The sequence below is a fragment of the Dromaius novaehollandiae genome, chromosome 2, assembly GCF_036370855.1.
Source record: "Dromaius novaehollandiae isolate bDroNov1 chromosome 2, bDroNov1.hap1, whole genome shotgun sequence".
Taxonomy (NCBI): domain Eukaryota; kingdom Metazoa; phylum Chordata; class Aves; order Casuariiformes; family Dromaiidae; genus Dromaius; species Dromaius novaehollandiae.
In genome coordinates, this window is record NC_088099.1 from 24,880,999 (window position 1) to 24,907,735 (window position 26,737).

The 26,737-nt window shown below is 40.7% G+C and overlaps 1 protein-coding gene and 1 long non-coding RNA gene across 2 annotated transcripts in view; one reads left to right on the plus strand and one right to left on the minus strand.

Moving 5' to 3' along the window:
• Positions 1 to 599: 599 nt before the first annotated feature.
• LOC112982392 (uncharacterized) lies at positions 600 to 9,950 on the minus strand. Its single transcript, XR_003258964.2, has 2 exons — positions 9,877 to 9,950; positions 600 to 2,423 (listed from the first exon to the last, which is right to left on the minus strand). It is a non-coding gene; the product is annotated as an uncharacterized LOC112982392 (long non-coding RNA).
• Positions 9,951 to 10,151: 201 nt separating this feature from the next.
• Positions 10,152 to 26,737, plus strand: part of ZNF804B (zinc finger protein 804B) — a 250,123-nt gene continuing 233,537 nt past the window's right edge. The window contains exon 1 of the mRNA XM_026098752.2: positions 10,152 to 10,370. Within this exon, the coding sequence (XP_025954537.2) occupies positions 10,263 to 10,370 (108 nt within the window). The 5' untranslated portion in view covers positions 10,152 to 10,262. The remainder of the gene's footprint in view (positions 10,371 to 26,737) is intronic.

Consider the following 26,737-nt stretch of genomic DNA (forward strand, 5'->3'; position numbering starts at 1 on the left):
CTCTTAGCAAGGCAAAGTAGAAAATGTGTGTTTGTAAAGTTAGACACTTGGAAAATTTGAAAGGTGGGAGCTTAGTTTTTCAATTCCTTTCGTTTCAACAGGACATACAGAATAATAGAAAGTAGAAACTATCAATCATAAAAGTTGATGGTGATACTGTAATACTCTGCACTCTGCATGTTCCATATGGAGTCCCTTTGCATTTACTACTTCAGATTAGAACTGGAAAGATGAAATACAAACTGCTAATATCTCTAGCTGATCTTATGCCCATGTTACCATTTGCAAATAATTTGATTAGTGACTGCAAACACTGAGTGGATTCCAATTACGGGATCTCAACATCTGTCCATCAATTTTGTTATATATACCTGAAAAGACTCAGCTAATGCTGAGGCAAAAAAAGACTTTTATGATAAAATAAGGATTAATTTCCATGTTGTCTCTACTCCTCTTTTTTAAAGTAAATTTCCCTAAAATGATTTTGTTATGTACATAAATCCTTAGTGAATTTTGCACAACTTTCATAAAATGTTAATATGTTTAGAGGAAAATTGTATGCCTTACACAAAAAAAAAAAAAATTATTGCTCATCTGCATAGGTTTGACAAAATATTTTATTTCCTTTGTTTTTCACCTCAGATTCAATGAGTCTTGCACATTTAATTTTTTTTTAAAAAAACTAATATTACCATTTCAAATATTACTTAATCCAACACTGCATGTAAAATATGTTTTCTCTTACAGAAGTTAGATTCTACCATGGGGCATTAAAACGTAGCACACAGTTTCTTGTCTTGAATTAATTCTTTCTTAAGCTCTGTGTTTGCATAAATTATATATAGGATCCATACACCACCAAACGTTAAGTACGTTAAGAACGTTAAGTATCTGGAATTTATATGGAGGTCAATTAGCATTCTAACTTTTCCATTTCCCTCAGAGAAGGATCAGGCTGTCAGTCTGCAAAACTGTTATCTCTTACTACACTTCATGCCACATTTCATATTTTGTTTCTAGATATACATATGTGCTTATATTTAAGTTCCCTCTTGAAATCAGAAGGTGTAGATGGAGGTGCAATGATTAGGATCTCAGGAGGAAAAGGAAAAATCTTTATCATTTTCTCTTGTTTACCTAAAAAGGCAACACCTCTGATATTATTAGGCAGTCTTTGGTTTGCTTTCCCCTTATAATTGTATCTGTTTTTCATTGTTAAAGAATTCCTCATCCCAAGCTAGTCTATTATTTCTGGAATTTGTAGAAAGGTTAGTGAGTCTCTAGAGTTGTGATTACTTTTTCTAGCTGACATTTATTGATCTCATTACCTTCATGCTCATATTTCAAAAACTTTTTTTTCATTTTGTTACCATTTCAAAGATGACAGAAATGCTGCAGTGTTCACTGTATTAGAACTGTATGTAATTAAAATTTCTATTCTGTGTTTCATCAGAACTTCACTGTCAAAACCTCAGCATGTGTTGTTTACAGATTAGACTGTTATAATTAGAACATAAAATTACTGCAAAAATAGAGACTGAATTTATATTTGAACCAAATATCTATTTTATTTCTGCAGAAAGCTGTGACACTTTTGGCCATAAGCAAGTTGCTACAATAATATACTTCAGATGAAATCAGATGAAATCCACACTTGTGCAGATCCCAGCAAGTCCACGAACCACTAAAGGACATTTTAGGAGATACTGGGTGGGAGACAGGAACTGTGCAATTCTTGTGGTAGCTTTTTATTTGGGTGTGAATGTCACCTTTTGATTTTATTGCACATTTCCTTTTTATATTATTAATTATCACTGAAATTTAGATCATTATAAAAGTATTCTCTTTTTTTCAGGGTATAAGGATATTTTGCAAACATTTTTCAAGGGAAAAATATATGTCTTTCCATGTGACTTGAATGGAATTTATGAAATGTTTGAAATATTTTACCTACTGAGGAACAGAAATAAGCTATGATACGCTCAAAAAAGTCTTAGCATCCTTGTCTGTCTTAGAGAAAGTATTTAGGTGCCAGTCTTAAAAAAACCTATTGTTTCCTAGACAACTAATAATATGAATGTATCCATGTTCAGTAAACATCTAAATTCCAAAGGATACCACCTGACAAATGATGCTCTCAGTTTGAAATTTCTCTTTTGTCTTTCATATTTCTTTTTGTAAAGTCTTTTTAAAGGTTGTCTGATGAAGTATTAATGTGGACAGATGATGAAATGCTGGCAACAGGATACATTCGGAACTAACAGTGTGATCTTGTGGTGGTGCATAATAAATACTTCCATGGAAACATGCAGATCCAGGATAGTTTAGGTAGCACAGTGGTTTAACGGGTGTGAACATCTCAAACTTAAGTTCCATAATTCTTTGCTGAAGACTGGCAAATCACTTCTCTGTCACTGAGTTTCCTAAAAAAGAAAAAAAAAAGATTGTTTTTGCTAAAGTGAAAAAAGACTGGATTTCTAAGGGATGGACCTCACTGGAGCAGGAAAAAGAGAAAAACAAGGCAGGAAATGAATTGGTTTAAGGTCTTAACATTTTAAACATTTATACATATATTTCTATGTTATTCATATGCCTGCATTTGTATATAGACACCAGATACATACATACATATATATATATATTACATATACATAGAATAAAGTGCTTTTTATTTGTCTATGTACATTTATTCCAGATCTTAGTATTATTTGGTTTCTTCCTGATTCCTGAAAAAAGGAAGCACATACTAGATTTTTTTCCTGGCACTTCAGCAGACTTTATATTCAGTTATTTCTTCTTCTGTTCATACTAAAGAGTTGTTTTCTCCTTGACATCTTCTGGCTGGATGGGTTTAGTGAACTGCCACACTAAATGGTCCACTCCATACAGAACCTCTCCATAGTTACTTGCTGCCCCTATCTTAGGACCAGAATATATATAGTTTCCAGCTCAATTATTTTTATCCAACTTGTGTTATCTCAAGCATTCACCCTCAACCCTCTCTTCTTCCCAAGCTGAATTCTCATTCACTTTGTGAAAAGTAACATGACAACATCCTGATAAATGTGACTTCAGAGTCCTGTGTAAACTATACATAATCTGTGTCAATTAACAGACCTTAAAGGCTGAAGACTTAGCCAGAGAAAAGCTAACACATATGTGTTGACAATCTGTGGGTGTCTTATTGCAATGCTAGCACAAGAAAGCAAAGGAGATACTAACATGCCAAGGTAAAGCTGTCAATGAAAGTCACTGTGGGTGTTGCCGTGCATATTAGCACACAACCAGTGTGAGCATGTAGGTATGTTCCTTGTGGCAGGGTGATACAAACTACCATTGCAGATAATACCAGGAAAAAGGACACATTTTCACTCCACCAGTGACAAAATCTATATGAAGGAAGTTGCCTTCATTATTCCTTCATACTCACTTCAGAAGATGCAGAGAAACCTGGCTTAGAGACATGGGGACCTTGGGATGGGCTGTCCATGGAGCCCTGCCATCCGGCTCCCTCTGCTCTTGCTAGGCTGCTTCATTAAAACAAATTAGTATTAACAGGAAAAGGGATTCACAGCTGTGGTCATGTTGGTTATTGAAGTTAATGTATCTGTGGCTGAAATGTACTCTTTGACAGCCTCTCTGGCCACCTCCAGATATCACAGCAATCTAGGGAGGGGACAATGCCGGTACTCAGGGACTTCTAGGCTCTCCTCTTCATACCATGGCTAAGCTATGGTGGGGGAAACATGGCTTAAACAATATTTTCCTTCTCTTTAAGTCCTTTTAAAGTCATTTGAAAATAGCTGGTTCCAGTTAATATTCAATTCTAGTTCCTAATAATAAAATACAATTTTATTCAGCTTTTAGATATCAAGCCCCCTAGCACATTCAGTGCTAACCCCAGGAGAACAGACTGATGACCATCAACGAACAATGAAAAATGTGAGTCACCTCTCTTGCAGATGTCCAGCAAGTAATTAAAGTTTTGGTGGGATTCAGCAGTAGGAAAATGTAATAAAAAGACATGATTTGAAATGCAGACTGTATTCTTTCCTTAGAAAGAGATTGATATATTAAATATTTATGCAAACATAATAAATTGGCAAGTGAATGAAAACATCACAACATCTTCATCCCTTTCGCTTATCATCTTCCTGAAAAACAGAATTTGCTACAAAAATAGAATTGGAAATCTGAAATATAACTCACACATCAGCGGCTACTTCACATTATTCTTTCTATACCTTTTCTAATTTAGGTTAAAAATACAGCTTACAATAAGAAGGAACCAATGAATACTATTTCTGAATATAAAATGCAAGATATCTTTACGTCACTGGGCACTTATACTCTGGAACTACTGAGCTCTTGTTAATACAAGATTAAGGTCTTATTTGTATTACTGACCTATAGATTTAAGTGAATGGCATATCCAGCAACCTTCTGAAAATAATGGAACACTTCTTGCTTATTTTTAACTGATTATGAAATCATCATTCTTCCCCAGTATCACCTAGTAATACTTAGCATTATTCTTTGTGACTATGGTTGCACTACTGAGTAATTCCCACAATAAATCTGAAGTAAACATTATATTGCCTTTTTTAGTGATAGAGATACTAATGCAGAGAGGTTGCTGAATGTCACATAAGATATATATCAAAGAAAAGTTAGAGTTCAGATACTTGAATGAGATTCTTGTTCAGCTATATGACTTTCTCAAAGCCAGTGGAGTGAGAGGCCTATAAGAAAAGTAGGGCATGACTTGTAACTCTTCACAGATGTACACACATACACACACTTTGGTTTGATCATCATGCAGATTGCTGTATTTGCTGGCTGCACGGTTAATAGCACGTTGTAGATATAAAGTTGTTATTCAGCATTTAGACATTCCACAAAGCTCTATCCTAAGTAAAATGGTGTCATTGATACTGCACTGATACTGACCAAAGAGTAGAATAACTTAGCCATCAATGTTTCAAGAGTATAAACCTTTACAGATTCAAGTTTTGGTAACAGAAAGCTGCTATGTAAGTGAGCAAGATTCACAAGAGGAATGTAACTACCATTTAGATAAAAAGAGGCAGTCTGGAATTAGAAAGGTTTGGATAACCAGTATTACACACACACAGAATAAAATAGAGAAGGACTAGTATAATCCAAAGAAATTCAAAGAATAAAGGCCGATATAACAAAGCTTTTAGTAATATCTACTTGGGAAAAAAATACAAATGGTATCTTTCAAGATTCAGGAAAAAAAGTTGTTTACAGAGCAGAGATTTGTAATAGCTGTTTCACTGAGAGCAAAGTAAAGAATTATTACAGAGACCAGCTCAGCTTATAATTTTGTACTTGCCAGGAACTGTAAATAAGAGTAAAAATTTACAAAATATGCATGAAGATATATGCTACACTGAGAAAAAAAGTCAAACAGGCTAAAATTGATTCACATGATTTACATAAATGTTGATTATTTCTAATATGGCGTTCTAATTTACAAAGAATTAGGGATATTAGATAATGCCTTCAGTTAGAATGATAAAACAATTAATGATGTAATAGGATATTTCAGGCTGTTGTGTTACGTGGCCATATATGAACATACTCAAGAGGTGAAAACTTCTGGAGAAACTCTGTTATCTCAACTGCAAAATTGTCAGTGGTTTCAGTGGGGCAAGAGTCCACTTTTCACGTGAACCCTGGGGAATGCATTTGAATGAAGATAATTGAAGACTGACATCTGTAGCTCAGTCTACTTATGGCACACTGTATACCCGCTGCAGCAGGGGTTACAGAAACAGAGGATGGAATACGTAGTTTAAACAGCCATAATTCAAATATCTGCACATCTTTCCAGTAATAGATTTATAGCTTTAGAATCTCCATTATGGCTGAAAATAACATATACTGCAGCTATGCTAAGGCACTGCTGTTAAATGTCAGGCACCTAATTGTGTATTTTTATATCTAAATTGTCTTTCAAATATGTTGAGCTCACTCACCTTCACCAAGAATTGTGATGAAGGCTGTTTATAAAAATCACATCAGCATTAGGGTATATTCTTACAGGGTTCACTTTGATTCATCTATGTTGGAAAACATGTTTCATGTTAACCTAAGTTAAGTAAGAACAACCAGACTGAAATAGTAGTCAGGCTCCGTATCTACACTCCCTCTGTTCTTATGTGATTGCTCTAGTAAGATATCCAGAGGTGTCTGCCAGAAGATATTCTTTGTGCTCTTTGAATTTTCTCACATTTGGGAGGGATGGGGAAGAATGTCCTTGCTCTTTCAGAGCACAGTAAGGGGATTGTGGAAAGACATTCTAGGACTGGGGCACTTGAGTGGATGTAGCCTTTATCCATATTGCAGAATGGTTGCTAGTAGCTGGCAAATCATGCTTACCATAGTTTTTACCCATACAGCAGAGTATAACAGAACTTGTGTGGAGACAGAACTCATATTACGAGCAGTACCTGAGTTAGAATTTAAATTAACTTCATGGGGTAGACAAGGTTTTAAGGATATACTGTACTGTCTAATGCCAGAAAGAAGCATATGAATTAGCTGTTATTAAAAGCAGTATGACTGCATTAATATGGTGCTCTGCCATCTGATTTTGAGAATATAATTGTCAGAAGTAGCTGCTTTAGAGCTAGGCTGGGTATTTCAATCTGACACTACATTCTGCAACGAGGACAATCCCTACAAAGAGTAATTAGAAAATGCTTACAGATTTTTTTGGCAATAAATGCTAAGTAATCTTTATTAATGATAAAAACCTGTGTAAATTGAAAGGCAAGATGAACTGGAGAACATTTCATTATTCCAGTCATCATCTCTTAGAGACAGCTGACCTGCTTCTCCACTTCCTTGCATCTTGAAAAGTCACTAACACTTCTGCAGAGAAAGCATAATGCTCTGAAAGGCAGTATTTCACATCCACTGCGCTCAGCTGAAAATTACTTTATGAGATCTAAAGGAGTGAAGGATTGGACCCAAATGGAACTACAAATAGTTAAGGCTCATATTTCTATGCGACCTGTGATGAAAGAGAAGAAGGTGCAGCATCTCCAGAGACTTGACAGAACATTCAGGGAATGTTATAATTAATATCTAATCATTCCATCTGACAACTCTTAATCTCATTTCCTCAAGATTGTGTCCTCCAGATTGTTTATAAATTAGATTGGTGGTCATAGTAACTATTCCTCTGAGTTTGCAAAGTGAAGTGAGCCTAAAATGACTGCTACTTTTCACAGCAGGGTCAGCTGAGCACATCATCCTTCTCAGCAGGATAAAATAAGTACTGTGTGGTCTACTCTGGGGCAAACCATTTCCCTTTCACACAATCTTAGTAAATGAACTGTGGAAGAATCTATAGGTTTAAGGAGGAAAGTACTCTCCCTTAACCTACAGTGAAGCTCTTGTGCAGTTTCAGCTTGTCCCGAAGCTTCTCAACAGGTAGCAGACTGGTTTGTCTGTCCATGTAGCTGCAACACACAAACGCGCCGCTCCGTTGCATGCAGGCGGTGTGGTTCCTCCCTTACCTCGTAAAAGAACAGCAGCTCCATGGAGCAAAGGACTCGCCACGTCTATTCACAACAGAAGAGAAATTAAGGCCTCTGTGCAAGCCACTTTGATGAGCTATAAATTCTCCTTCTGCTCTGAGAAACAACATCATGGAGAAGCTAAAGTTTTTGAAAGTTCACTGCACTGTTAGACAGAAAAGATGCTTGTCTTTACTTCCAGAACTGCATATTCAGTTTGAGTCAGAAAGTCAAGCTGCAGGCCACAATTCAAGCTGAAGATAACACTGTTATCTTAAACAGGATCACAGAGGGCTAATTTCAGAAGGAAATTGTAGTTAATAAAATTTATAAATGATATAAATGATATGCCAACAAGAATTAATTCTCAAGTCATTCATACAACTATGACTTGTGGGGGGAAAAATAGCAAAAGCTCATTTTTGCCACCAAATTAATAGTGGTTAACTTTTTTTCAGTGTGGTAGTGTAATTTCTATAAAGTTGCTTTTCAATGTAAATTTGTATTTCAAAAAAGTCCTTCAGTCTGTTACTCCGTTCAGGCCTCAAAGTCTGATGTGTACTGATTCATGTGGCTGTATAAACCTTTATCATCCACAACATCCTTTGGCAAGGAATTCCACAGCTCTATTCTGCATCATGCAAAGAGCCAACTCCTTTTATTTTGAACTTGGCTCTTATGAGCTTAATTTGAATGCCCCTAGCTTTTTAGATTTGGAAAAGACAGTATTATAGTTAATATAAGGACTTAAGGTCTGTATGGTTCTTAATATGTTACTTCCAGCTTTGGTTATGCTAGCTTCAGATGTATTTTGTTTTCTCCATAACTTCATGTTTATTCATAAAATATGTAATAATAGATTTGAATGCACACGCATAATCTAGTTTTATATACTATGCAAAATGTTCATGTTTCATACTAAGACCCTACATGACACTGGAGACACTATTTTACATATACAGCCAAAAAGTATTTGACCTCCTTATCTATACAGTCCAGTAGCTAAAGATTTTTTTTTAATTGATGTTAGGTCCACAGAAAGCTAGATCTTTAGAGGCTAAAATTGGAATGAGCATGGCTTATCACTTTCATTCTCTAAATATCTGAAAACATAGGTTTTTACAGGATTACATGAAAGAATCTGAAATATGTCTTATCTACAGCTAAAAATAATCTACTTCGAAGAAATGAAAGATCTGCAGCTGACTACATTGTGTGATTTATTGATTTATTTTTATCGACTTTGTAAGTAACAGAGCAGAGACAATACTTGTGTACTGATGAAAAGAAGCTGAGTTTGCATAGCCAGATCCGCGATTTATAGCATGTGCATCTTGCAGAAGGGGAAAAGAACAACCTGTTTTAGTTATTTAGCGGTGGGAGAATACTCGTAATTCTAGGCAAATTATTTAGTTCGTAAATTACACCAGGCACCTAGATTCATGAGCTGCCGGGGTGGATGACCACGACAGCACCCGAAGTTGGGGGGTTTCGGGGCAGTTGGATCAGCCCTGGGGTGAGCGCAGCATCCGGCGTGGATTTGCGCTCCCAGTCAAGCGCGGAGGCATCAGCAGGAACCTCTGCAGCTAAGCCGGTACCACAGCTGGCCGCCGGCAGGCGCTGATCGCTCACCCCGGCACAGCCAGGGCGGAGGGGCGCGATGCGGCGACCGCGGGGGCCGGGACCGCCCGGCGCGGCGCGGCGGGAAATGGCGGGCAGCCCCGCGGCCCGCCCCCTGCCGGCGGCGAGGCGAGGCGCCCCGCTCCCTCCCTCCCGCCGCAGCCTGCGGGAGAGCGGGCGAAGGGCGAAGCGGGAGAGAGGCGAGGACAGCTGAGGTGCGGGGAAAGAGAAAAGGCAGGCGAAAGCCTGCAGAGGAGGCAGCGGAGGGACGTTATTTTCCTGTCATCGAAGGCGGGAAAGTTGGGCGCAGAGGCGCCGCCGCCGCTCCCCGTGTCCGAGCGGCCGCCCCGCCGCCTTCCCCCGGCCCCCGCCATTCTGCCCACTGCGCCCGGAGCCGCCGGCCGCAGCCCGTCGCCAGCCCGCGGCGGCGAGGCGCAGCGCCCGCACCCGCCGCCGCCGTGCCCGGCCCGCGGAAGGCGCCGCTCGGGCCCTTCCCTCCTCCGCCCCGTCACACCGCGCGCGCCGCCTCCCGCCGCGCAGTGAGGTGAGGCGCGGCGGCGGCTGCAGCAGCCGCGCGGCGGGCTCGGCGGCGCGGGCTCTGCGAGGCGGCCGGCTGCATCCGCCACCCGGGCGGGCGGAGGGAAGAGCCATGGGCGCCGGCCGCCGCCGAGGACCCCCCCTCCGGATTCTGCCCCCCGGTGACCTGGTCTGAGGAGGAGGAGAGGAGGGGCCGTCGCGTCCGCGGACTGTGCAAGTTGCGCTCTCCCCTTCTTCTTTTCGGGCCCGTCTCGCACCCGCGGAGCAGCATGCGGACTGGCCTCCGCGCTCCCCCCGATGTGCTCTGGCTGCCGCCGCTGCTGCCGCCTCCAGTGCATCCTGCTGCCGGCAGCACTAACCCGGGCGCTGGATGAGACGGGGTGGGGGGAGAGCGCTGCTGCGGTTCCGCCCGCTCCTTCATGCTGGCTCCTGCTCCGGCGGGGGTAGCACCGCCGCCGCCGCCGCCGCCGCCGAGGAGGAGCCGGCCCGCCTGCCCCCCGCGCAGGGCCGCGGGGCCGGGACGCTGCCGCCGCGCAGCCCGCCCGGACCCGCATGGCGTGCTACCTGGTCATCAGCTCCCGGCACCTCAGCAACGGGCACTACCGCGGCATTAAGGGCGTCTTCAGGGGACCGCTCTGCAAGAAGGGCGCTCACTCGCCGGTAACCGACACCGCTCGCCCCCTCCCTCCCTCGCTCGCTGCCTTCCCCCGCGCGGCGGCGGCGGTGCGGGCGGGCGCGCGGGGGGTGCGCGCGGGGCTCCGCGCTCGGGTGCGCGGTGCGGCCCGCGGGTGCGCGGGGACTGCCTCGCCGCGCCGCTCGGAAAAGTTTCTGTGCCGGCGGCCGCCTGCGAGGGGACGGGGACGGGAGCTGGGGAAGCGGCGCTGCTCTTCGCCTTGGAGAAAGTGGGTTGCCGTCTTGTTTGGGGCTTTTTTTTTTTTAAATCTGTATCGCGTCTCAAGCTTGTGCCGAAGGAAAGGTTATTTCTGACGCTCTGCAGAAAAGTTGGGGGCTGCTAGAGGGGAAGGTGCGGCGCTTGTGTCAGCTCCAGGTGTCCCGGTTTAGTAGCTTGTCCAAGATTCTGACGCTGCGGAGGAGGGAGAACGATCGACCTTCTGTTTTCCAGCTCAAAAACGAACTCGTGTTTTCGTAAACTACCCGTCGCGGCCGAAATCTAGACAGAGTTACGTTTGAAGTTTGGGGAGGGACTGCTAAGACCAGAGACCGTCGAGCTACCCGGGACGGTCCGTGCGTTGCTAGAGACGCTCCTGCCGGCGAGCAGGGAGGGCAGCGCGGCGCGCTGAGGCGCGGAATGGCGCGGAGCGGTGGGGAGGGCGACGGCGCCCTGAGGGGAGCCGCCATGTCCCTGCGCGGGGCGGGGGTGGCGCGGGGGGCAGCGGGACGCCCTGAGGGGAGCCGCCATGTCCCTGCGCGGGGCGGGGGTGGCGCGGGGGGCAGCGGGACGCCCTGAGGGGAGCCGCCATGTCCCTGCGCGGGGCGGGGGTGGCGCGGGGGGCAGCGGGACGCCCTGAGGGGAGCCGCCGGGCCGGGAGCGCGCAGGAGGCACCGAGAGGCGTTTTACCTAACGGCCATGGTGGCAGCATCGTAAACGGTTCCGTAGCAGCGAGTTAACTTTCCCTGTCAAAGTACCTCAGCTGAATGCGTAACATACTTGGGGACACTGGCCCGTGGCCCTCAGTGCCAGCGTGCAGAGGTGCCAGCGAGGCCCCGGTCCCGCTGATCGTGCTCCTGCCGGCCTTAGCAGGGCCAGATCTCCCTTCGTAACACATGTACGTGCCAAACGCATTTTGGAAACTTGTAATGACGAAATCTCTGCTTGCTGGTTCTTGACTTTTCATGATGGACTGAAGTAACATGACAAATATTTCACTGTACTCCTGAAATCTCTTCTGTGTCATGTGTCATGATTCTGATACAGCAGCTACAGGTTCTTTGCTTGTACTGTTGTATTTTTCTTGTGCAATATAATAAAACTGCACTGTAGGTGCCATCGATCAGACACTAAGCTGCGTTTAGGTTCTCTGACCCATGGATCTGATCTGCCGTAGTGTGTGGATCCTTCTGAAATGCAGGAGGTGTTGAGATCAGGTGTTACGTGAGATTTCTGCCCAATATTATAGAGGTAAAAAGGAAAAGATCTCAAAGATCTAAAGTGGGAAGAAGCCTGATTGTAAATACTTTATGTTTAGTAGCACTGTAACAACTGACATTCATGTCAAGCAGAAGAAGTGTCAGAAGATGTAGGGATAGTATCCCTATTATCTTAGGGAAGTATTATCCCTAAAACAGTAGTATGGAACAAATCTATTATCCTTCACTTTCCAGCTTCTTTCCTTTTCTAGCTACCTAGTGAGTATGCGCATGACTCCCTCAACCTAAACACTTAATGAAATAAATGTAATTGTCTGACTCGATTAACAGATCATCATTTTTGAGATAGTTCTTTACGAAGCTGAGAGAAATTTTTGTTGAAATGCAAATATTAGAGCAAAAAACGCCCAAGAAAAAGCTGTTTGGATTTTTCTTATTGTTTAAAAAGACTTAATGTATGGAGACGGAGTTGAAAGATGCTTAGGCTTTACTTAAAATTGGAGCATCTTAGTATGAGGTCAACTATATTGAGTTTAGTGGGAAAGAAAAAAAACTAAAATAATAATTAGAAAGTTGAAAATAACCTCATGTCGCTTTCACCACATACACACATTCTTTTTTGTCAGCTTTCCAGAGTTTGAAACAAGTAGTAAGCCCACCTTGTCTTGCTTTCCATGAAAACAGAACCTCTTGTTTTTGAGATTTACATGGCCAGAAGGTGGGATACTTTACATTTGTGAAATATAATGTTTGGGACCACATCTATTGGATTGAATTTTTGTGGTCCTTAGCTTTCATTCTGAATTTTTGAGGGAAAACTTTCACTTCTTCCCATGTATTTCTGTTTTGTTTTTTTCCTTACTTCTCCTTTTTCGTGGCCACAATTTGCAGTTAGTCAGGCTTTTGAGATACTAGACTAAGTCCTGGGCAGCAGGCAGTTTATGGGACTACAGATACATAAAAAATTAACTTTTTATTAATGTTGGGTAACTATAGCTTTAGAACTCATGTTTTTAAGTGTCCATTATTTAACTTTTAATCCTGCTTTTACATATACTGTTTCATATTTTTATTTGTGTGTCTAACAGAAAAATAACGGATACTTAGTTGGCAAACTAGATAATAGTGTGCTATTAAATACTGAAAGCAGTGATTCTCTAGATTAATTTGCATGTGCCTACCAGCTTTCCAACTATATCCTTCTTGTGTATCAAAGTGTATGAGATTTGGAACGATGAAAAGAGAACAAAACCTGGATACATTTTCACATTATGGAAGAAGGAGTCATGTATATTAAGATTTAGTACTAATTGAGGTACCCACGTTCACACACACTTTTTTTACACACATTTAAAAAAAATACTATTTTCATTTTCTTTTGAAATAAGCTATGAGTTAAATTTTTAGTAAGGGAGTCATAAGGAACTGGCATCTATTTGTATTCCCTGTGCTTGTGTTTTTATTAAATACCTCCCAATTATAACTTTGAAAGGTACAGGCTATGTCTTGCAGTCATTTTTAAAATGCTGAACTTCAAAGTAATCTTGAATACTCGATTTTATAATTTGTACCATTAAACAATCCTATATTTGTGCACTATAAACTATCTCATGCTTGAGTCTACATAGTCTTTAATGCATAATGTGTACCTTTCTATATTTAAAGTGTTATGTATTAACAGACCATGAAATGTCAGTAGACTTAAGGCTGTGCTTTCAGAAATGAGAATGGTAGTGAATATTTTAAATACCTTTATCAAATTTCATGGTTATGTGAACAAGGGTTTTTCAGTCAGGATGCTTTCATAGTATTTATTTAGCATACTTTACTATTATTTTGTCAAAAACAAGACCAGTCCTTCTTTCTTGTATGCAGAGAGACCTTTAGATGTGGCAGTAGTAAGAAGAACAAGGAATGTAAGACTACAAAGACTGTGCACCTCATTCGTGTGTATAAATGTGAGGTAGCATGGTGAAGTTGTCATAAAATCTTCTTAATCTTCCGCCTTTCCTTTGCCCACTTCCACACATTGGAAAAGGAACTAGCTATGAACGCTTTGAAGTTGGGATCTGAAGGTAATGGTAATGAATTCAGAAAGGGTGGAATTAAATTAGAAGCAGTCACCAGTGAGTCGTGTATCAATAGTGTTGTGATAGACTTGCACAGGAAAGACAATATTGAGTTCGAGCCTGATGCCAACATTACTGAGAGTAAAGGACAGGGAGCAGAAGGAGGAAGCTACTTATTGCAGAGAATCGATTCTGTTATGAAGCTTTTTGATTTTTATCTGGGAAAAAATATGTTCACGAACATCTTACGAAGAAGTGTTAGGAAGTTTTTTGACTCCAGGAATTTCTGTTCAATGAAATACATTATGTTGCAGAAATCTTGCATTTATTTTAGACTAATGATATTGTCTACAGGATTTTTGAGCCCTGAATAGATTACATTGATCAGTGTACTGGTGGTAGTTTTTGCAGTCATGACAGATGTACTGTAATATTCACCTGCCGCCAAACCTGCTCCATGGGTGATTCTGTCACAGCTCACAAGCCTAGCAAAACAGGCACTGGAAAGGACTCGGCTGTGGAACTTTCAAAGAAAATCTTTCAGGATACAGCAGAAAATGGTACTGGGAATTCAGCAGATGGCCCCCTTGCTTCTGAATCATTTCTGAGCCAATGATGTTATTAGAGTGCACTGTTCTGCTTGTGGCTTTTCAGGCGAGATATGAGCAGAGTCTCCTTCACTTCTTGTTTAAAAGATTGCTTTATATTTTGAAGGAAATAGAAGTCCCAATACCTTAGCCAGTTTTCATCTTGCCTAATTGTTCTTGTGTTGTTCTGTGGCTCAATGCAGTTTCAGTTGAATACACTATTTTTCATGTAATTCACTAAGCAGTTTTCTAGTCAGGCTGTCAAACAGCTGCTCGGTTGCATTTAGTGCTTGCTTAATTTCTTGGGGATGGGGAGGTGTTGGGGAGGAAAGGATGATTCTCTGTTACACAGAGCAACATTTTCAGCAGCAGAGCTCTCACCCTGTGTCCAGAGGTCAATCTGCACAAATATCCCAGTAGTTCTAAATAAGTGCATTCCGGGTACTTGGAAGTAAGGTTTGTTTAGGTGGTCCTAGGCCACAAATACGCTCTTCCAGCACGAAAGCAAGTGTAACCAGGACTGAGTAACGCCTTGCTACTCTTTGTAGCAGATAGCAACATTGGCACGTAGAAACTTCTCAGAAAGTGAAAGCCTGCTTGAGGAATTAGGGACCATAAATAGAGAACAGCAAGACCATGGCAAAAGCAGTTCCCCATCTGCCTGAACATGAAGGGGAAATTGTAGCATGACTGAGTCCTGAACAAAGAATGCCAGTTTTGTTTGCCACCAGCAAGGAGAGATGTGTACCAAACACAGGTGTGGGAAATTGTGAGAAAGCAATTTACAGGCTAGCATGCTGAATGTGTATGTTACGTAATGTGGTCTAGGTGGCAGCAGGTTAAAAGGAGGGATCCAGTGTGTATCTGGGTGACTAGCTGGAAGACCAAATAACATGGGAGTCTCTGATCATGTCATCCCTCAGTGCTGTGTCTCTACTCTAAAACAGCTCAGAAAGAGAAGAAGGCTATGCTATAGGCACTATCAGAGGAAATGCACAGGAAGTAAAACTTTTATTAAGAAATATTCTATAAAGAAACAAATAATGAACAAACATCTCCAATAGGTAATCTGGTTTGGATAGCTTCTGTGGAAGGAAAAGAAAAAAAACCTAACCATATTAGCAAAATAATGTAGAAAGAAAAAGAGGGAGAAATAGGAAAGAAAATGGAAAGTAGTACCTTCACTCCTCTGTGCCAACAGCCTCTGGGACCTACCTAGAGCAGAAGAGGCCACCTGCCGGGGGAAACCGTGCACGTTCTGCTGAAAGCATAGAACATGCTGTCGAAGCTACCTGCGTTTGTACAAAACAGTACAAAAACTGAGGGAAGGCACTCCCATTTATCTATTTCTAATGTCATTGCTTCTAGGCACTTCATTTTCCTGCTGCTGGCCTGGGCTGAGTGTGTTTCCTGCCAGCTGTAATACCTCCATCATTCTGTAGAATATAAACAGTCATGCAGCCCACACTAAACTTTGAGGTGAACTTATTTCCTGATTTTGTGGTTCTTCTTACTGTGCTTTCTGTGAATTTGTGCAACACATGAGAGAGAGTGAGCCTTTAGAAAATACTTAAATGCATTTTTAACCACACATAATGTTGCTGTCCCTGCCTTTTATTAAACCTGTTTTTGTGTTATGTATGGCTTTGGTACATATTTTGCTTCTAATTCCATCATTGGTTGGAATCACTTTGTATATAGCATTATAATCAAATTTAATCATCTTCAGCCAATTTCTACTGGGCCATTTCCTTCTCCCACAATTAGCAGTAATGTTAAGCAGGTGCTTTATGTTTTACAGTGGCTTTCCAGCAATCTAATATTTTTATTGGTCCCTGAATAGAGTTCTTAAAGCTAGATCATCTGGAAATGTTTGTTTGTACGTTTCTTCAGAATGGAGATAGTCCTGTGTTATGTCCGTTTGCATTCTCACAGTTTGTGCACGTTTTTACTTACCCAGAGTGTAGCAGTTCAGTTCTTTTTATTCTGCACTGTGTGCTCTCTTGAAAAAATTATGTAAAGTGCTACTGTTTGTGAAATAGACACTCTCTCAAATAGAGCCTGGTTTTGGCTCAATGAACTAAGCATTAAAGGCTGTTGCTCAGCCTGTTCCTGCCCTGCTTTTTGGACTCTCCCCAAAGGTGCTGTCCATGGGAGGACTTGCCCACCGGCATAAGGGAAGATGTCAGAGCTGCTTGGTCTAACTAGGGCATTTTTGTTTTCACCTCTTAATGACTAAATAAAGTGGGTAACTTTGTTTATGCAGATAATTTCATCTGAGATATAAAACTATGGTCAAAATAATCTCATAATGTGATTCTACTTACTCCCTGCCAAAAAGGATTTGCAAGAGCTTTTTGCAAAAGGTTGTTAAATGGAAAAGGAAAACAAAGCTTTTAAAGACTCGCCAAAATGCACATATTTTTCCTCTACCTCTGCTTCCCTGATGGACTCTATAGCCCTTGGCTACAAGGCATTTTTCTGGCATTTAGACTTTTTCAAGAATCTTTGTTAAGTCTTTTTGTTACATTTCACCTGATTACTTTGGAAGACTTGAGTCATTGTTACCTGCAATGTAATTTTTCTCACCAGTATTAGGAAATCTGTGGGGAGTTTTAAGGACAGCATGGGAAAATATTCCTCCAGGGAAAATGTTGACTTTATGTGAAAAAAACAGAAATTCAGAATGTTTCTATCTGCATACTGAAATATTGCTATTTTAAAATGCCACTGTTGTATCCTGTGGGAGATTCACTTTTGCTGCTTTATGCTTCTATCCACTTGTATAAACCTGGCTCCTTCTATAGATATATCTTCCATGATGCCCTCAAGGTCTTCACTCCCAAAGACAGTGCATCACATTTCGAACAACACACAGCAGAAGCTGTAATCCTTCTTTTAGAGCTGAAGATCTAGGATACTACTGTAAAAGTTTTCTTACTCCTACATCAGTAAAAAATCTTGGATCAGGGATAGTTTATTTAAAAGGTCAAATTAAGTTAATCATGGTGTCAAGTCAATGTCAAAGATAACTAGAGATGCATAAATGGGCCTGCAGGAACTGAAATTCACAAAAATGTGCAGTACCGCTAAGAAACTAGTTTGTCCATGCAAGGAATTAAGTGGTCTCCACCGTGGGAAAACAATAATTCTGCAAACATATGTGCATGCAAAGGTCTGTACATTCATGTATTTCTGAACGGTAAAAGACACAGCCTTTAAAAGAGCTATTTAGCATTCAAATCAACAGTTGCAAACACAGTTTTTTCAAGATTCAACCAGCTCTGTTGTTAACCTTTGAACCTTCAAAAACTGAGTGCACAGTATTAAAATAGTTTGATTTATGATGATAATCTGTATAGGTGGTATCAGAGGCAGTCACTGTAGTATTAGAACTAGGTATCTGGAGTTCACTCCTGCATTTCTGTATTTTATGTATCACTGCTTGTCTTGAAAAATCAACTACTGTGCATGAGTTACAAGATTTGTCATGGGGTATGTACACATGCCTGAAAATGCTGTTCACTGCTCAGAACGTATTGTTCTGTACCCAGTAGTAAGATACTTTAATGACAGCTTTTTTTTCCCCTTATACTAGACTAAATTTATGTGCATACTGGATAAGATGTAAACATCATCATCAAAATTTTGTCCCAGTTTCATAGTTATGCATAATGATAATTGGCAAGCTGGTTCAAGTAAAGAAATAGAACTATTGCTGGGAGATTGCATGCAGCTCTGAAACAATTCATACATTAATCAACTCTAGTTGATATCAATTTTTCAATTGATGTTTTCCCTGGAACACATTCTAAAACAGATTTAGTGCATTTGTGTCAACAGAAATATTCTATCTATATTCTACTCAGAGTGAACTGCAAAGATGTATTTGAGGTTGAGAAAATTCTTAGTTGTAATCAGCTGCAAGTCTGCAGCCTGCATTTCCAACTTAGATTGTATCATATTAGGAAGGCTTGTGAAACTGGATTGGAAGGTGTAAGAACAGAACTTCCTAAAATATTCCCTTTGATAGCAAAATATTTTACAGATGGGATTTGGGGGTTAAAAGGGTTAGAATTACATATTAAATCTGTATGAGTGCTGTGATTGGAGAGTCTGCTAGAAATGCAAACCCTTACAATTATTAAGCTGTTCCATGTATTTAATGTTATTGTCAAAGAAAAATCCTCATATTCAGTTTCTTATAATGTTAATTTTAGTAATTTTTATGGATTTTCAAAGTGAGCAGTACAGATCATTTGTCTGTACTAGTCATTGTTTGTCTGTGCTGATCATCAAATCTTCAGTGGAAGAATGAAATTCTGTGAGGTGTGAGAAGCTCTAACCACTAATGCTTTCTATGGGGGTGTCTAAGAAGGAGGAAAAGGAGGGTAATTCCTGTGTTAGTCACCTTTAATCAGGAAAACTGATTTCAAATCCTGAAATTTTGAGCCTGTACTTGAGCCCTCGTCTCTGATTACAAGAAGCTTCTGGGGCTGTATTTCAGGTTGACAAGGAAAGAATGTGCAGAGATCCCCATGTGGCTTTTTTGGTGAATATTACTGTCCAAATACTAGCTAAGGCTGGAGATCAGTGGACTGGATAATCATAATGATTTCACTGTATGGAAAAGGTACTGCTTATTTTCAGATACTGTTCTTAGTGCTCCATTGTTCTGGAAGGCATGATGATATAGGAAAAGGAACAGGGTGGCCACAACTTGCACGGCTGTGGGACTGCATCAGGCACCTGCCCTAGGGACACGCACACCATCAGAGTACTGGGAATGGCTCTGCAGGTCTGGCTGGTTCTCGTCTGATGAGTACCAGGTCAGAAATTGTCACATAGCTGTTGAGAATTTGTTTGGAAAATAAAATTCTAAAGCACAGTCATGTAGGCAGGCATACAGCAAAAATCAAACACGCAATGTGATGTGTATGCAAGTAGTTTGTGTGTATCAAATAATAAATGTGCATCCTGTAAATGTCATTGAATCCACAGGCAGCTTTTCCTAGCTACCTGAATACTTAACTGTAGTCCTTATAAAGCTCTACTGTTGCTGTTCCTTTACAGAAGTCTAAGGATGTTATGTTGCACACATGATGCATGGACACTAGCATTTTCCTCCTGTAGTGTTAATCATACACTTAGTTCTTTTAAAGAAAAGATAGCAAAACTGAGGTGGAGAGATAGTTTAGTGAGCCCCGTTAAGAAAGGTTAATACTGTGCAAAGTGGTTAGTACTAATAAAAGGATTTCAGATCTACATTGGAGTGGTAAATATATACTTGGCTATTTAGTGTGTTAAAGAGGTAATGTAAGGAAGGCTGAACAGTGTTGGAGATGGTGATTTACTCACAAAATAAAGAACACTTTTAAAAGTTCTGTTTCCTGTGATAAATTTTTGTGGTTACTAATGATCAGTAGAAAAATCACAGAGATGTGCTGTTTAGTGCAGAAATTCTATTCATGTCCTATAAAACAAAAATGGTATTGAAATAAGTGTTAAATATGTAAGCTTGCTGATTTTTTATTTCGTTAGTATTTTCTGCTGAAGACCAATTTATCACCGTAGTGTCTTGTATACCCTGTAGAACGGGAGTTATTTTTATTAGGTATAAATTCTAAAGTATATGTGTTTTACTTCTTAGCATTATAATGTATGTATTTTAGAATTTAAAATACAAAAAATACAGATGCAACATTATGGTTATTTATCTCAGAAGATAACCCTCCCCCCAACAGAATCAGAAAGACTGTCTCTAAAATTATTCCCTAGAGTACATGTCATGTTTGAAAATAGTAACACTTGATGGAGAAAGATGTGCCTTTCATTTTGGCTAGGTTAATAAATCTGTGCAGCATAGGTGTAGAGCTCTCTTATTATTGGGGGACAGGTTTTCATTCTGTGACATAAAAAAGGAGCAGTGATAGGATTTTTTTTTATTATAAATAGCAGATGTTTCTTAAAGTCATGGCTGAAATAGAGAGGGTTACATCTTCATGCCATGATGTAACTTCTAATGTGGAAAGGAAAGTGGAACAACTAAACTTTTATTTTTTAAGTTCCTTTTTAGAATGGGGTTTACTAACCTGGGTATCTGTTCAGGTATTATTTCCTCACCTTAAAGAATCCCTGACTTCACAGGAGATTGCATTTTATAACTGCGGGTGGTGGGATCAGCCTTTAAATATTTATGTTGGTTTACATCCATGATAACTTTCATCAGCAGAGACGATTATAAACAGCAAATCACAAGAAGTTAATTTTTTTTTTACAGCAGTTTAAGCAAGTTTGCAGGATGATTTAACAGAGCCTGCATAATCTTCACAGTCAGTAAAAACTAAGGCAGAGAAATATGCTTAAAATCCAGAGCAAAAATGTTTTGTTAACATGATCTATTCTTGAAGTCCCATTCTTTAAGTTATCACTAATGAGGCTTATTACGTATGTACATCTACTAATGTTCCAGTGGAAAAACAGTTTTTCTACTGTATATTTAGCTTTATCTAGGGTTCACTTATAACCTTAAGTATTAAGGACCTTGAATGACTTTTTTTTTCAACCCTAATAATGTGTTGCTTACCCTAAGATATTTGCCAAAATATATCTAATTACAGTAATTGGGTCTTCCTGACACTCCAAATAGCGCTGTTTGAAGAGTAAAATTATGATTAAAATAAAATACTTGAAATGTCTTTTGAAACTATTTTTAGCTGTGCTTGATTGTTGTACCAAACCATACTGCAGTCTTGAGTAACTGCAAAACTCCCCCAAACCAGCCAACCCTCCTTCCCCCCCAAACCACAGCAAAATCAGAGTTAGCAGGCTGAGATCACCAAGAGTATGAAAAATCACTAACAGCCTTTCTTACCATATTCGTTCAGGTAAAATTCAAATCTTGTCCTTCGATGTGTTTGGGAGCAGCTGCATAAATCTTAATTGGCTTCCTGATTGCACTTTGAGCATGATAACTGATTAAGTAATTGTGGCACCCTACACTGAAGAGCTTTAAGCATGTAAAGATATTGTAAGCTGACTCTTTACAATGAAAGGTATGGCTGCTCATGTGATATGTTATAAAAAAAATTCCATTCTTTTCTATCATCGTTATGTACTTATTTGGTTATGTTTAAACTACTAAGCTCTGGCTAATAAGGATGGTGAATGTAGGCATTAGGCATTAGACAGCCTTAAAAAGATGGATGCTTTTGATTACAGCATACTGTATGATAAATTGTAGGGTTCAAATCTCTTACAGAGTTATAAAGGATATGTGGTATCTTAAGAAACATAGAGGTGTCAATTTTCTACTTGATGGTACTAATATATTTTGATAAGATCTTCATATTAAGAACAGAATGAGCCCTCAAATACAGTGATTTAGTACTTCAATTGTACACTGTACTTCACCGTGAGTAGAACAAACAATAAAAATGTGAATCCTTGCCTCCGCTCTGAAGGGCAGTGAACAAAGATGTGTAGGCATTACAGCTGGCAGGCGTGGAGATGAGTTGGTTCTCAGAAGTGACTGCGAAGAGGACAGGAAGGGGGTATAGTAAATGTGAATGGGGAGGTTAATTGCCAAGTAAATGAGTTTTCTACAGAAGGTGCTGAGGCCCAGATTCTCAGAGGCTATGTCTATGTTAGTAAACAGTGTCAGGAAATGTTCCCGGACACTAGAACTTAATTGGCTACACTATTAAACTGTGAGCACCATTTCTAGTACGTTTGTGGCCTGGGCCAAGTAGCACTCTCGGAAGTGTTTCTTGGAGATGGTTTGGAAATTAGCATAGATAGGGACCATTACCAGCAGGGAGTTTGCATGCAGACACTTGCTTCTGGAAGCTAAGAGAGTTTAACAGCACTAACATGGACTGCTTAGTGTCAGAGAATGGTCCTGAGCCCTTCTGTAGACATAGCCAGCGGTGCGTAAGTGTCTGTTTTACCTCATAGTCAGCACTAGATTTTCTGCCAGTTGAGGCAGGTAAAAGCTTGTCTTCCTTTTTATTTGCCTTTGAAATTCCTGCACTATATAGGGGGTAGAGGGGTTTGCTGCTCCTTGAGTTGTGCTGCCCTGCATGGCTAGTCCCATATGCCTGTATGTTTGGACCATCCCTGACTTGTATTAAAATTGGCCCAAACAAACATCATATACGTGGTGCAAATCTGGAGTAACTCCATGCAATCAGGAGCTCTCAGAATATTACCTCCCCAATCTACTTTTGGCTCTTGCTCATCTTCTACTTTGTCTTTCTTCTAGCCACTGTAGATCTACTGTTTCTCTTTTAGGGGCAGAAGCTACAGCAGCTGCAGCAGCCATCATCTCTATGGAGGCCTGGGCATATTTGCTCTATCTGACTCTTGGTCTGCCCTTGCTCAGGTTCTGGAGGCATTGCAGTCATCCCACAGTTAGCAATTAAGTCTGTGAAACATGTTTACTCAGGACTTTTTACTCTTTCCTCTTTGAAACAGCATCAAGTGGTGCAGAGGGAAACTTGTGTGAAGTGTAGGCAGCCTGTGGAAGGAAATGAAATCAAAGACATTGCCAGAATGGGGCTGCAGATATTTTTTGAAAGGCATTAGGGGTATTAAATGTATTTGCAAAATGGGAAAATGAGCAGAGAATCAAGGAGACGGAGGGTTAGTACTGTAGATTTAGTGTTGTAGAGTGGGAAATCACAGGCACGTGGACTAGCTTTGCAACAGGAGTGCAGGAGGAAAGGAGACGTTATTAAAAGAAATGTCCCTCATATCCAAGGGAGAGAAAAATCTCCAAAGGCTATGTTGAGTCCGTCTAAGGTGAAAGAAGACTGTGTTTTTGTCAGGGAAAAAAGAAAGAAAAATTCAGGCTTGAACATTTTAAGACTGCATTGACAAAGGTGGGAGCGAAACAGGGGAAGATCTGTGAGTTGGTTAGTAGTGACAGTCATGATTTGGGGTTGCTCAGCAATGATGTTTAAAGGCTGGTGAAGAACAGAGGTACTCTCCAGTGAGAAATCAATATAAAATTATTGTTTACATACTGGTGTGTCTTCATCAATGCAAGCCTCTAAGGTACGAATGAATGACTGCATTCAGTGGCAGGTGGGGGACCTATTATGGATTGTGACTGAAATTATGAGCTTTCTGTATATGTCTAAATTGGTGTAGGACTGCCCTTTGCTTTACCACTCTTTGCGCACCATCTTGAGCTAAAATTTTGAAAAGGATCTGTTGGACGACTAATAACACTTAAGTATTTACCATTGAACGTAATTTCTCTATGAAATGCAATAGATGTGTTCAAGCAGTTGTGGGAGCTGGAAGAGTCAGTACTAGGCCCTGGGAAGAGGCTGTGGGGCTGTGAGACTTTGTAATACTACAGGAAAGGGATGCGAGTCTTGCAGGCAGGTGACACGTCACAGCACTTGCCCATGCACCCCCACTCCCCCCCTTAAAACAAGGTAGCCTTTTCCAAACTGCCTAGGGGGAACAGTGCCCATCCTCTGTTGTTCCCCAAACAATAGTTGTAGGTTGTCTGAGAAAGGGTGGTTGCCTGAGGCCAAAATCGTGCTGAGATATATTGTAACAACAGAACAGTATTGTTGGTTTTGTAGTAGTGCTTGAGCCCATGTCCTGGCTCTGGTTAGTTACTAGAATAAGTGTAGCCTCCGTTCCAGCTCCCTTGAGGGTACACTGACTGTAAAGGGGAGCATATTGGGGTATCTAAAGATTGAAGGGTAGTGGCTAGATCTCCCAACAGCAGTCTGGTGGGTGGAGAAGGTGGAGTGGCCTCACCATTAAAAATCTGTTTCATGTTTCTAATCAGAGGAGTTCCAGTAAACGTGATACACATATGTTAACTGAATAGAAGAAAGCTCAACTTCACTCTCGAGCAATGAATTTCAAAAATAAAGAATAGGTTAGAGAATATTTGGGGGTCAGAATGAGCTGCTTGGAATGCTTTGCATAGTTCTTGCAAGCATTCTTGAAGTTCATGGGGAACACAGGTGCCCAGTGGCCAGCTGCTCAGGGCAAGATTTTAGCCTGTGTAAATCAGTTGGTTAATTGATTGCAGTTTGCAAGGCTGATTTATGCCAGTAAGGATTAGTCCTTGGATTTTTTACTAAGTAATCTGGCTAGAGTTAGTGAGTACCAGTTAACTAGGACCTCCAGGACTCAGACATCCCTGTGCTTTAAATATAAAATTGTAAATTAGAAAGGAAATGGAACTATACTCTAAAAATGAATCTTTGTATTTTTTTCTGGACTCTGCACAGTGGCTGTCTTCTCTGTACTACTGAATGACAGACAGTATTGCTTAATTGCAAACCACGCTGCTATAGAGTATTTATTTACACAGTTATCATAAGACCTTGCTGGCTATTCAGCAGCTCTTTGATTTGTACACTCTTTTGAGGGTATGTAGTTTGACACAAAACTTGCTTCCACTTTCCTTATAGCAGAGATATCTTCATTAAGGAAGGGCAGTTCTGTGTTTATTCACTGTGGGATGGTGGTTATATTACATACTCACGATAGCAGCATCAGTGCCACTTGCTTTCAGGCTCCAGGTTTTCTGATGGGAGTACATCAGAACTAAATGAAAGACATATTGGCACTTCTTAACTTTACAGCAGAAAAAGCTCCAGAAGTCAGTTGCAACTTTTATTGGATTAGAAATGCAGGGTGGTGTGCTTCTAAATGTTAATTAGCAATCAAACTTAAGTTCTATCACAGAGATTTTTCTACATTAAAGCTAATACCTATGCTCTGCTGTTACAATTTTGTGTACAAGTCAATGACGGGGCTTGTTAACAGCAGCTGATGACACAGTGAGTGATTAGTTTACTATGGAGCACAAGTGCCATTTTCAGGTTTCTTCTGGAATCTAATGCACAATATTTTATTAACAATATAAGATGGATTTTCTGGGTTAGTATGTTTAGAAGTCCCTGTGGGGATTTCTGTTTGTTTGTTTTCCTCTTAGATTGCAGTGTTAGCATTCTGATAATTTCCTCTAACATAATATGTACCAGAAACCTGCCAACAGTCATTATCTGTAAGGCTGCTGGAGAAGGAATCATACTCTTTAATGACTTTAATGGGACCCTGCGCTTGGATGAAATAGGAGGACTGGCATTTATTTCCACAGGGAATAAGATACCCTCTCTTCACAAGAATATGGAGTCACTCTGCTGTTTGAGTTCTGTGGCTGCCTGCACACCAGGGCTGCTGTCACAGCTGGAGAAAACTGGGAACTTCACAGTACATCCATTCACTGACTGCAGGGGCACTTCAGAGCTTGGTGCTTTGCTGGGCATGAACCTTCGCCTTCTGTGTGCTCTCACTCCTTCATGATGTCGATTCAACCACGAGGCAAGCGAGAGGCAGAGGTGTCTCACTTTATTATCCAGAGTTAATAAATACTTCCACTGCGATACTAAGTGCTGATCTGATGAGTCTGGCAAATTACTCCAATTTATGGGGGTGCCAGAGGTTTTGTGAGGCTGTTTCAGTTTGTCTAACTGGGAGATGTACGTATATATGTATGTGCGTATATGTATATTATATATCTATATGGGATAACTGCTGCCTCCCCTGTCAGTATGTCCACTAGCAACGCTGTGCTAGGTGCACTTTGACAGCTGAATAATAAGTAGTTTCTATGATGTCCGCACCAGAAAGTTCAGGAGGAAACTTGCGGTCGAACGTGGACGGTCGAGCTGTGAAGGGCTGGATTGTTCATCCTGCCTTTCTGCGATGAGCTTGGAGTCATCGTTGCTCGAGCAGACTGTGGGGGGGCATGGAGCACTGCTTTAGGAAGGAGAAAGGGACAGAAAAATAGGGGAAGCTAATATGCAAAACCAAAGACTTTTCCACTGGTTTTGTTTTCGTAGTGATAGCCTTCTAGGTAAGAGGTATTCATCTATGGCCAAAGGTCTGCAATGTGATACTAATTTTAAAATAATTGACACAAAGATCTAAAAGCTTTGAAAAATAGAATTTGGGGAATTTGTGTGAGGATATTTTTCTTTACTCTCTAGCTGGTTAATGAACTAGCCGAGAATTGCAGCTGGTGGTGGACACTGCTGTCTCAGTGTGATATTCGTCCTACTTGCACTAGTTTACTCCCACCCTCAAAACAACTGACACTTGGATACATACTTTATGGAGGATTTTGGTTAATTTGTCTGTAGTTAGTCTGTAAATATAGATATATATGTATTTATGGGCTGTGGGCAATATAGTGGAAGAAGGGTTGGTCATAATCTGCAGA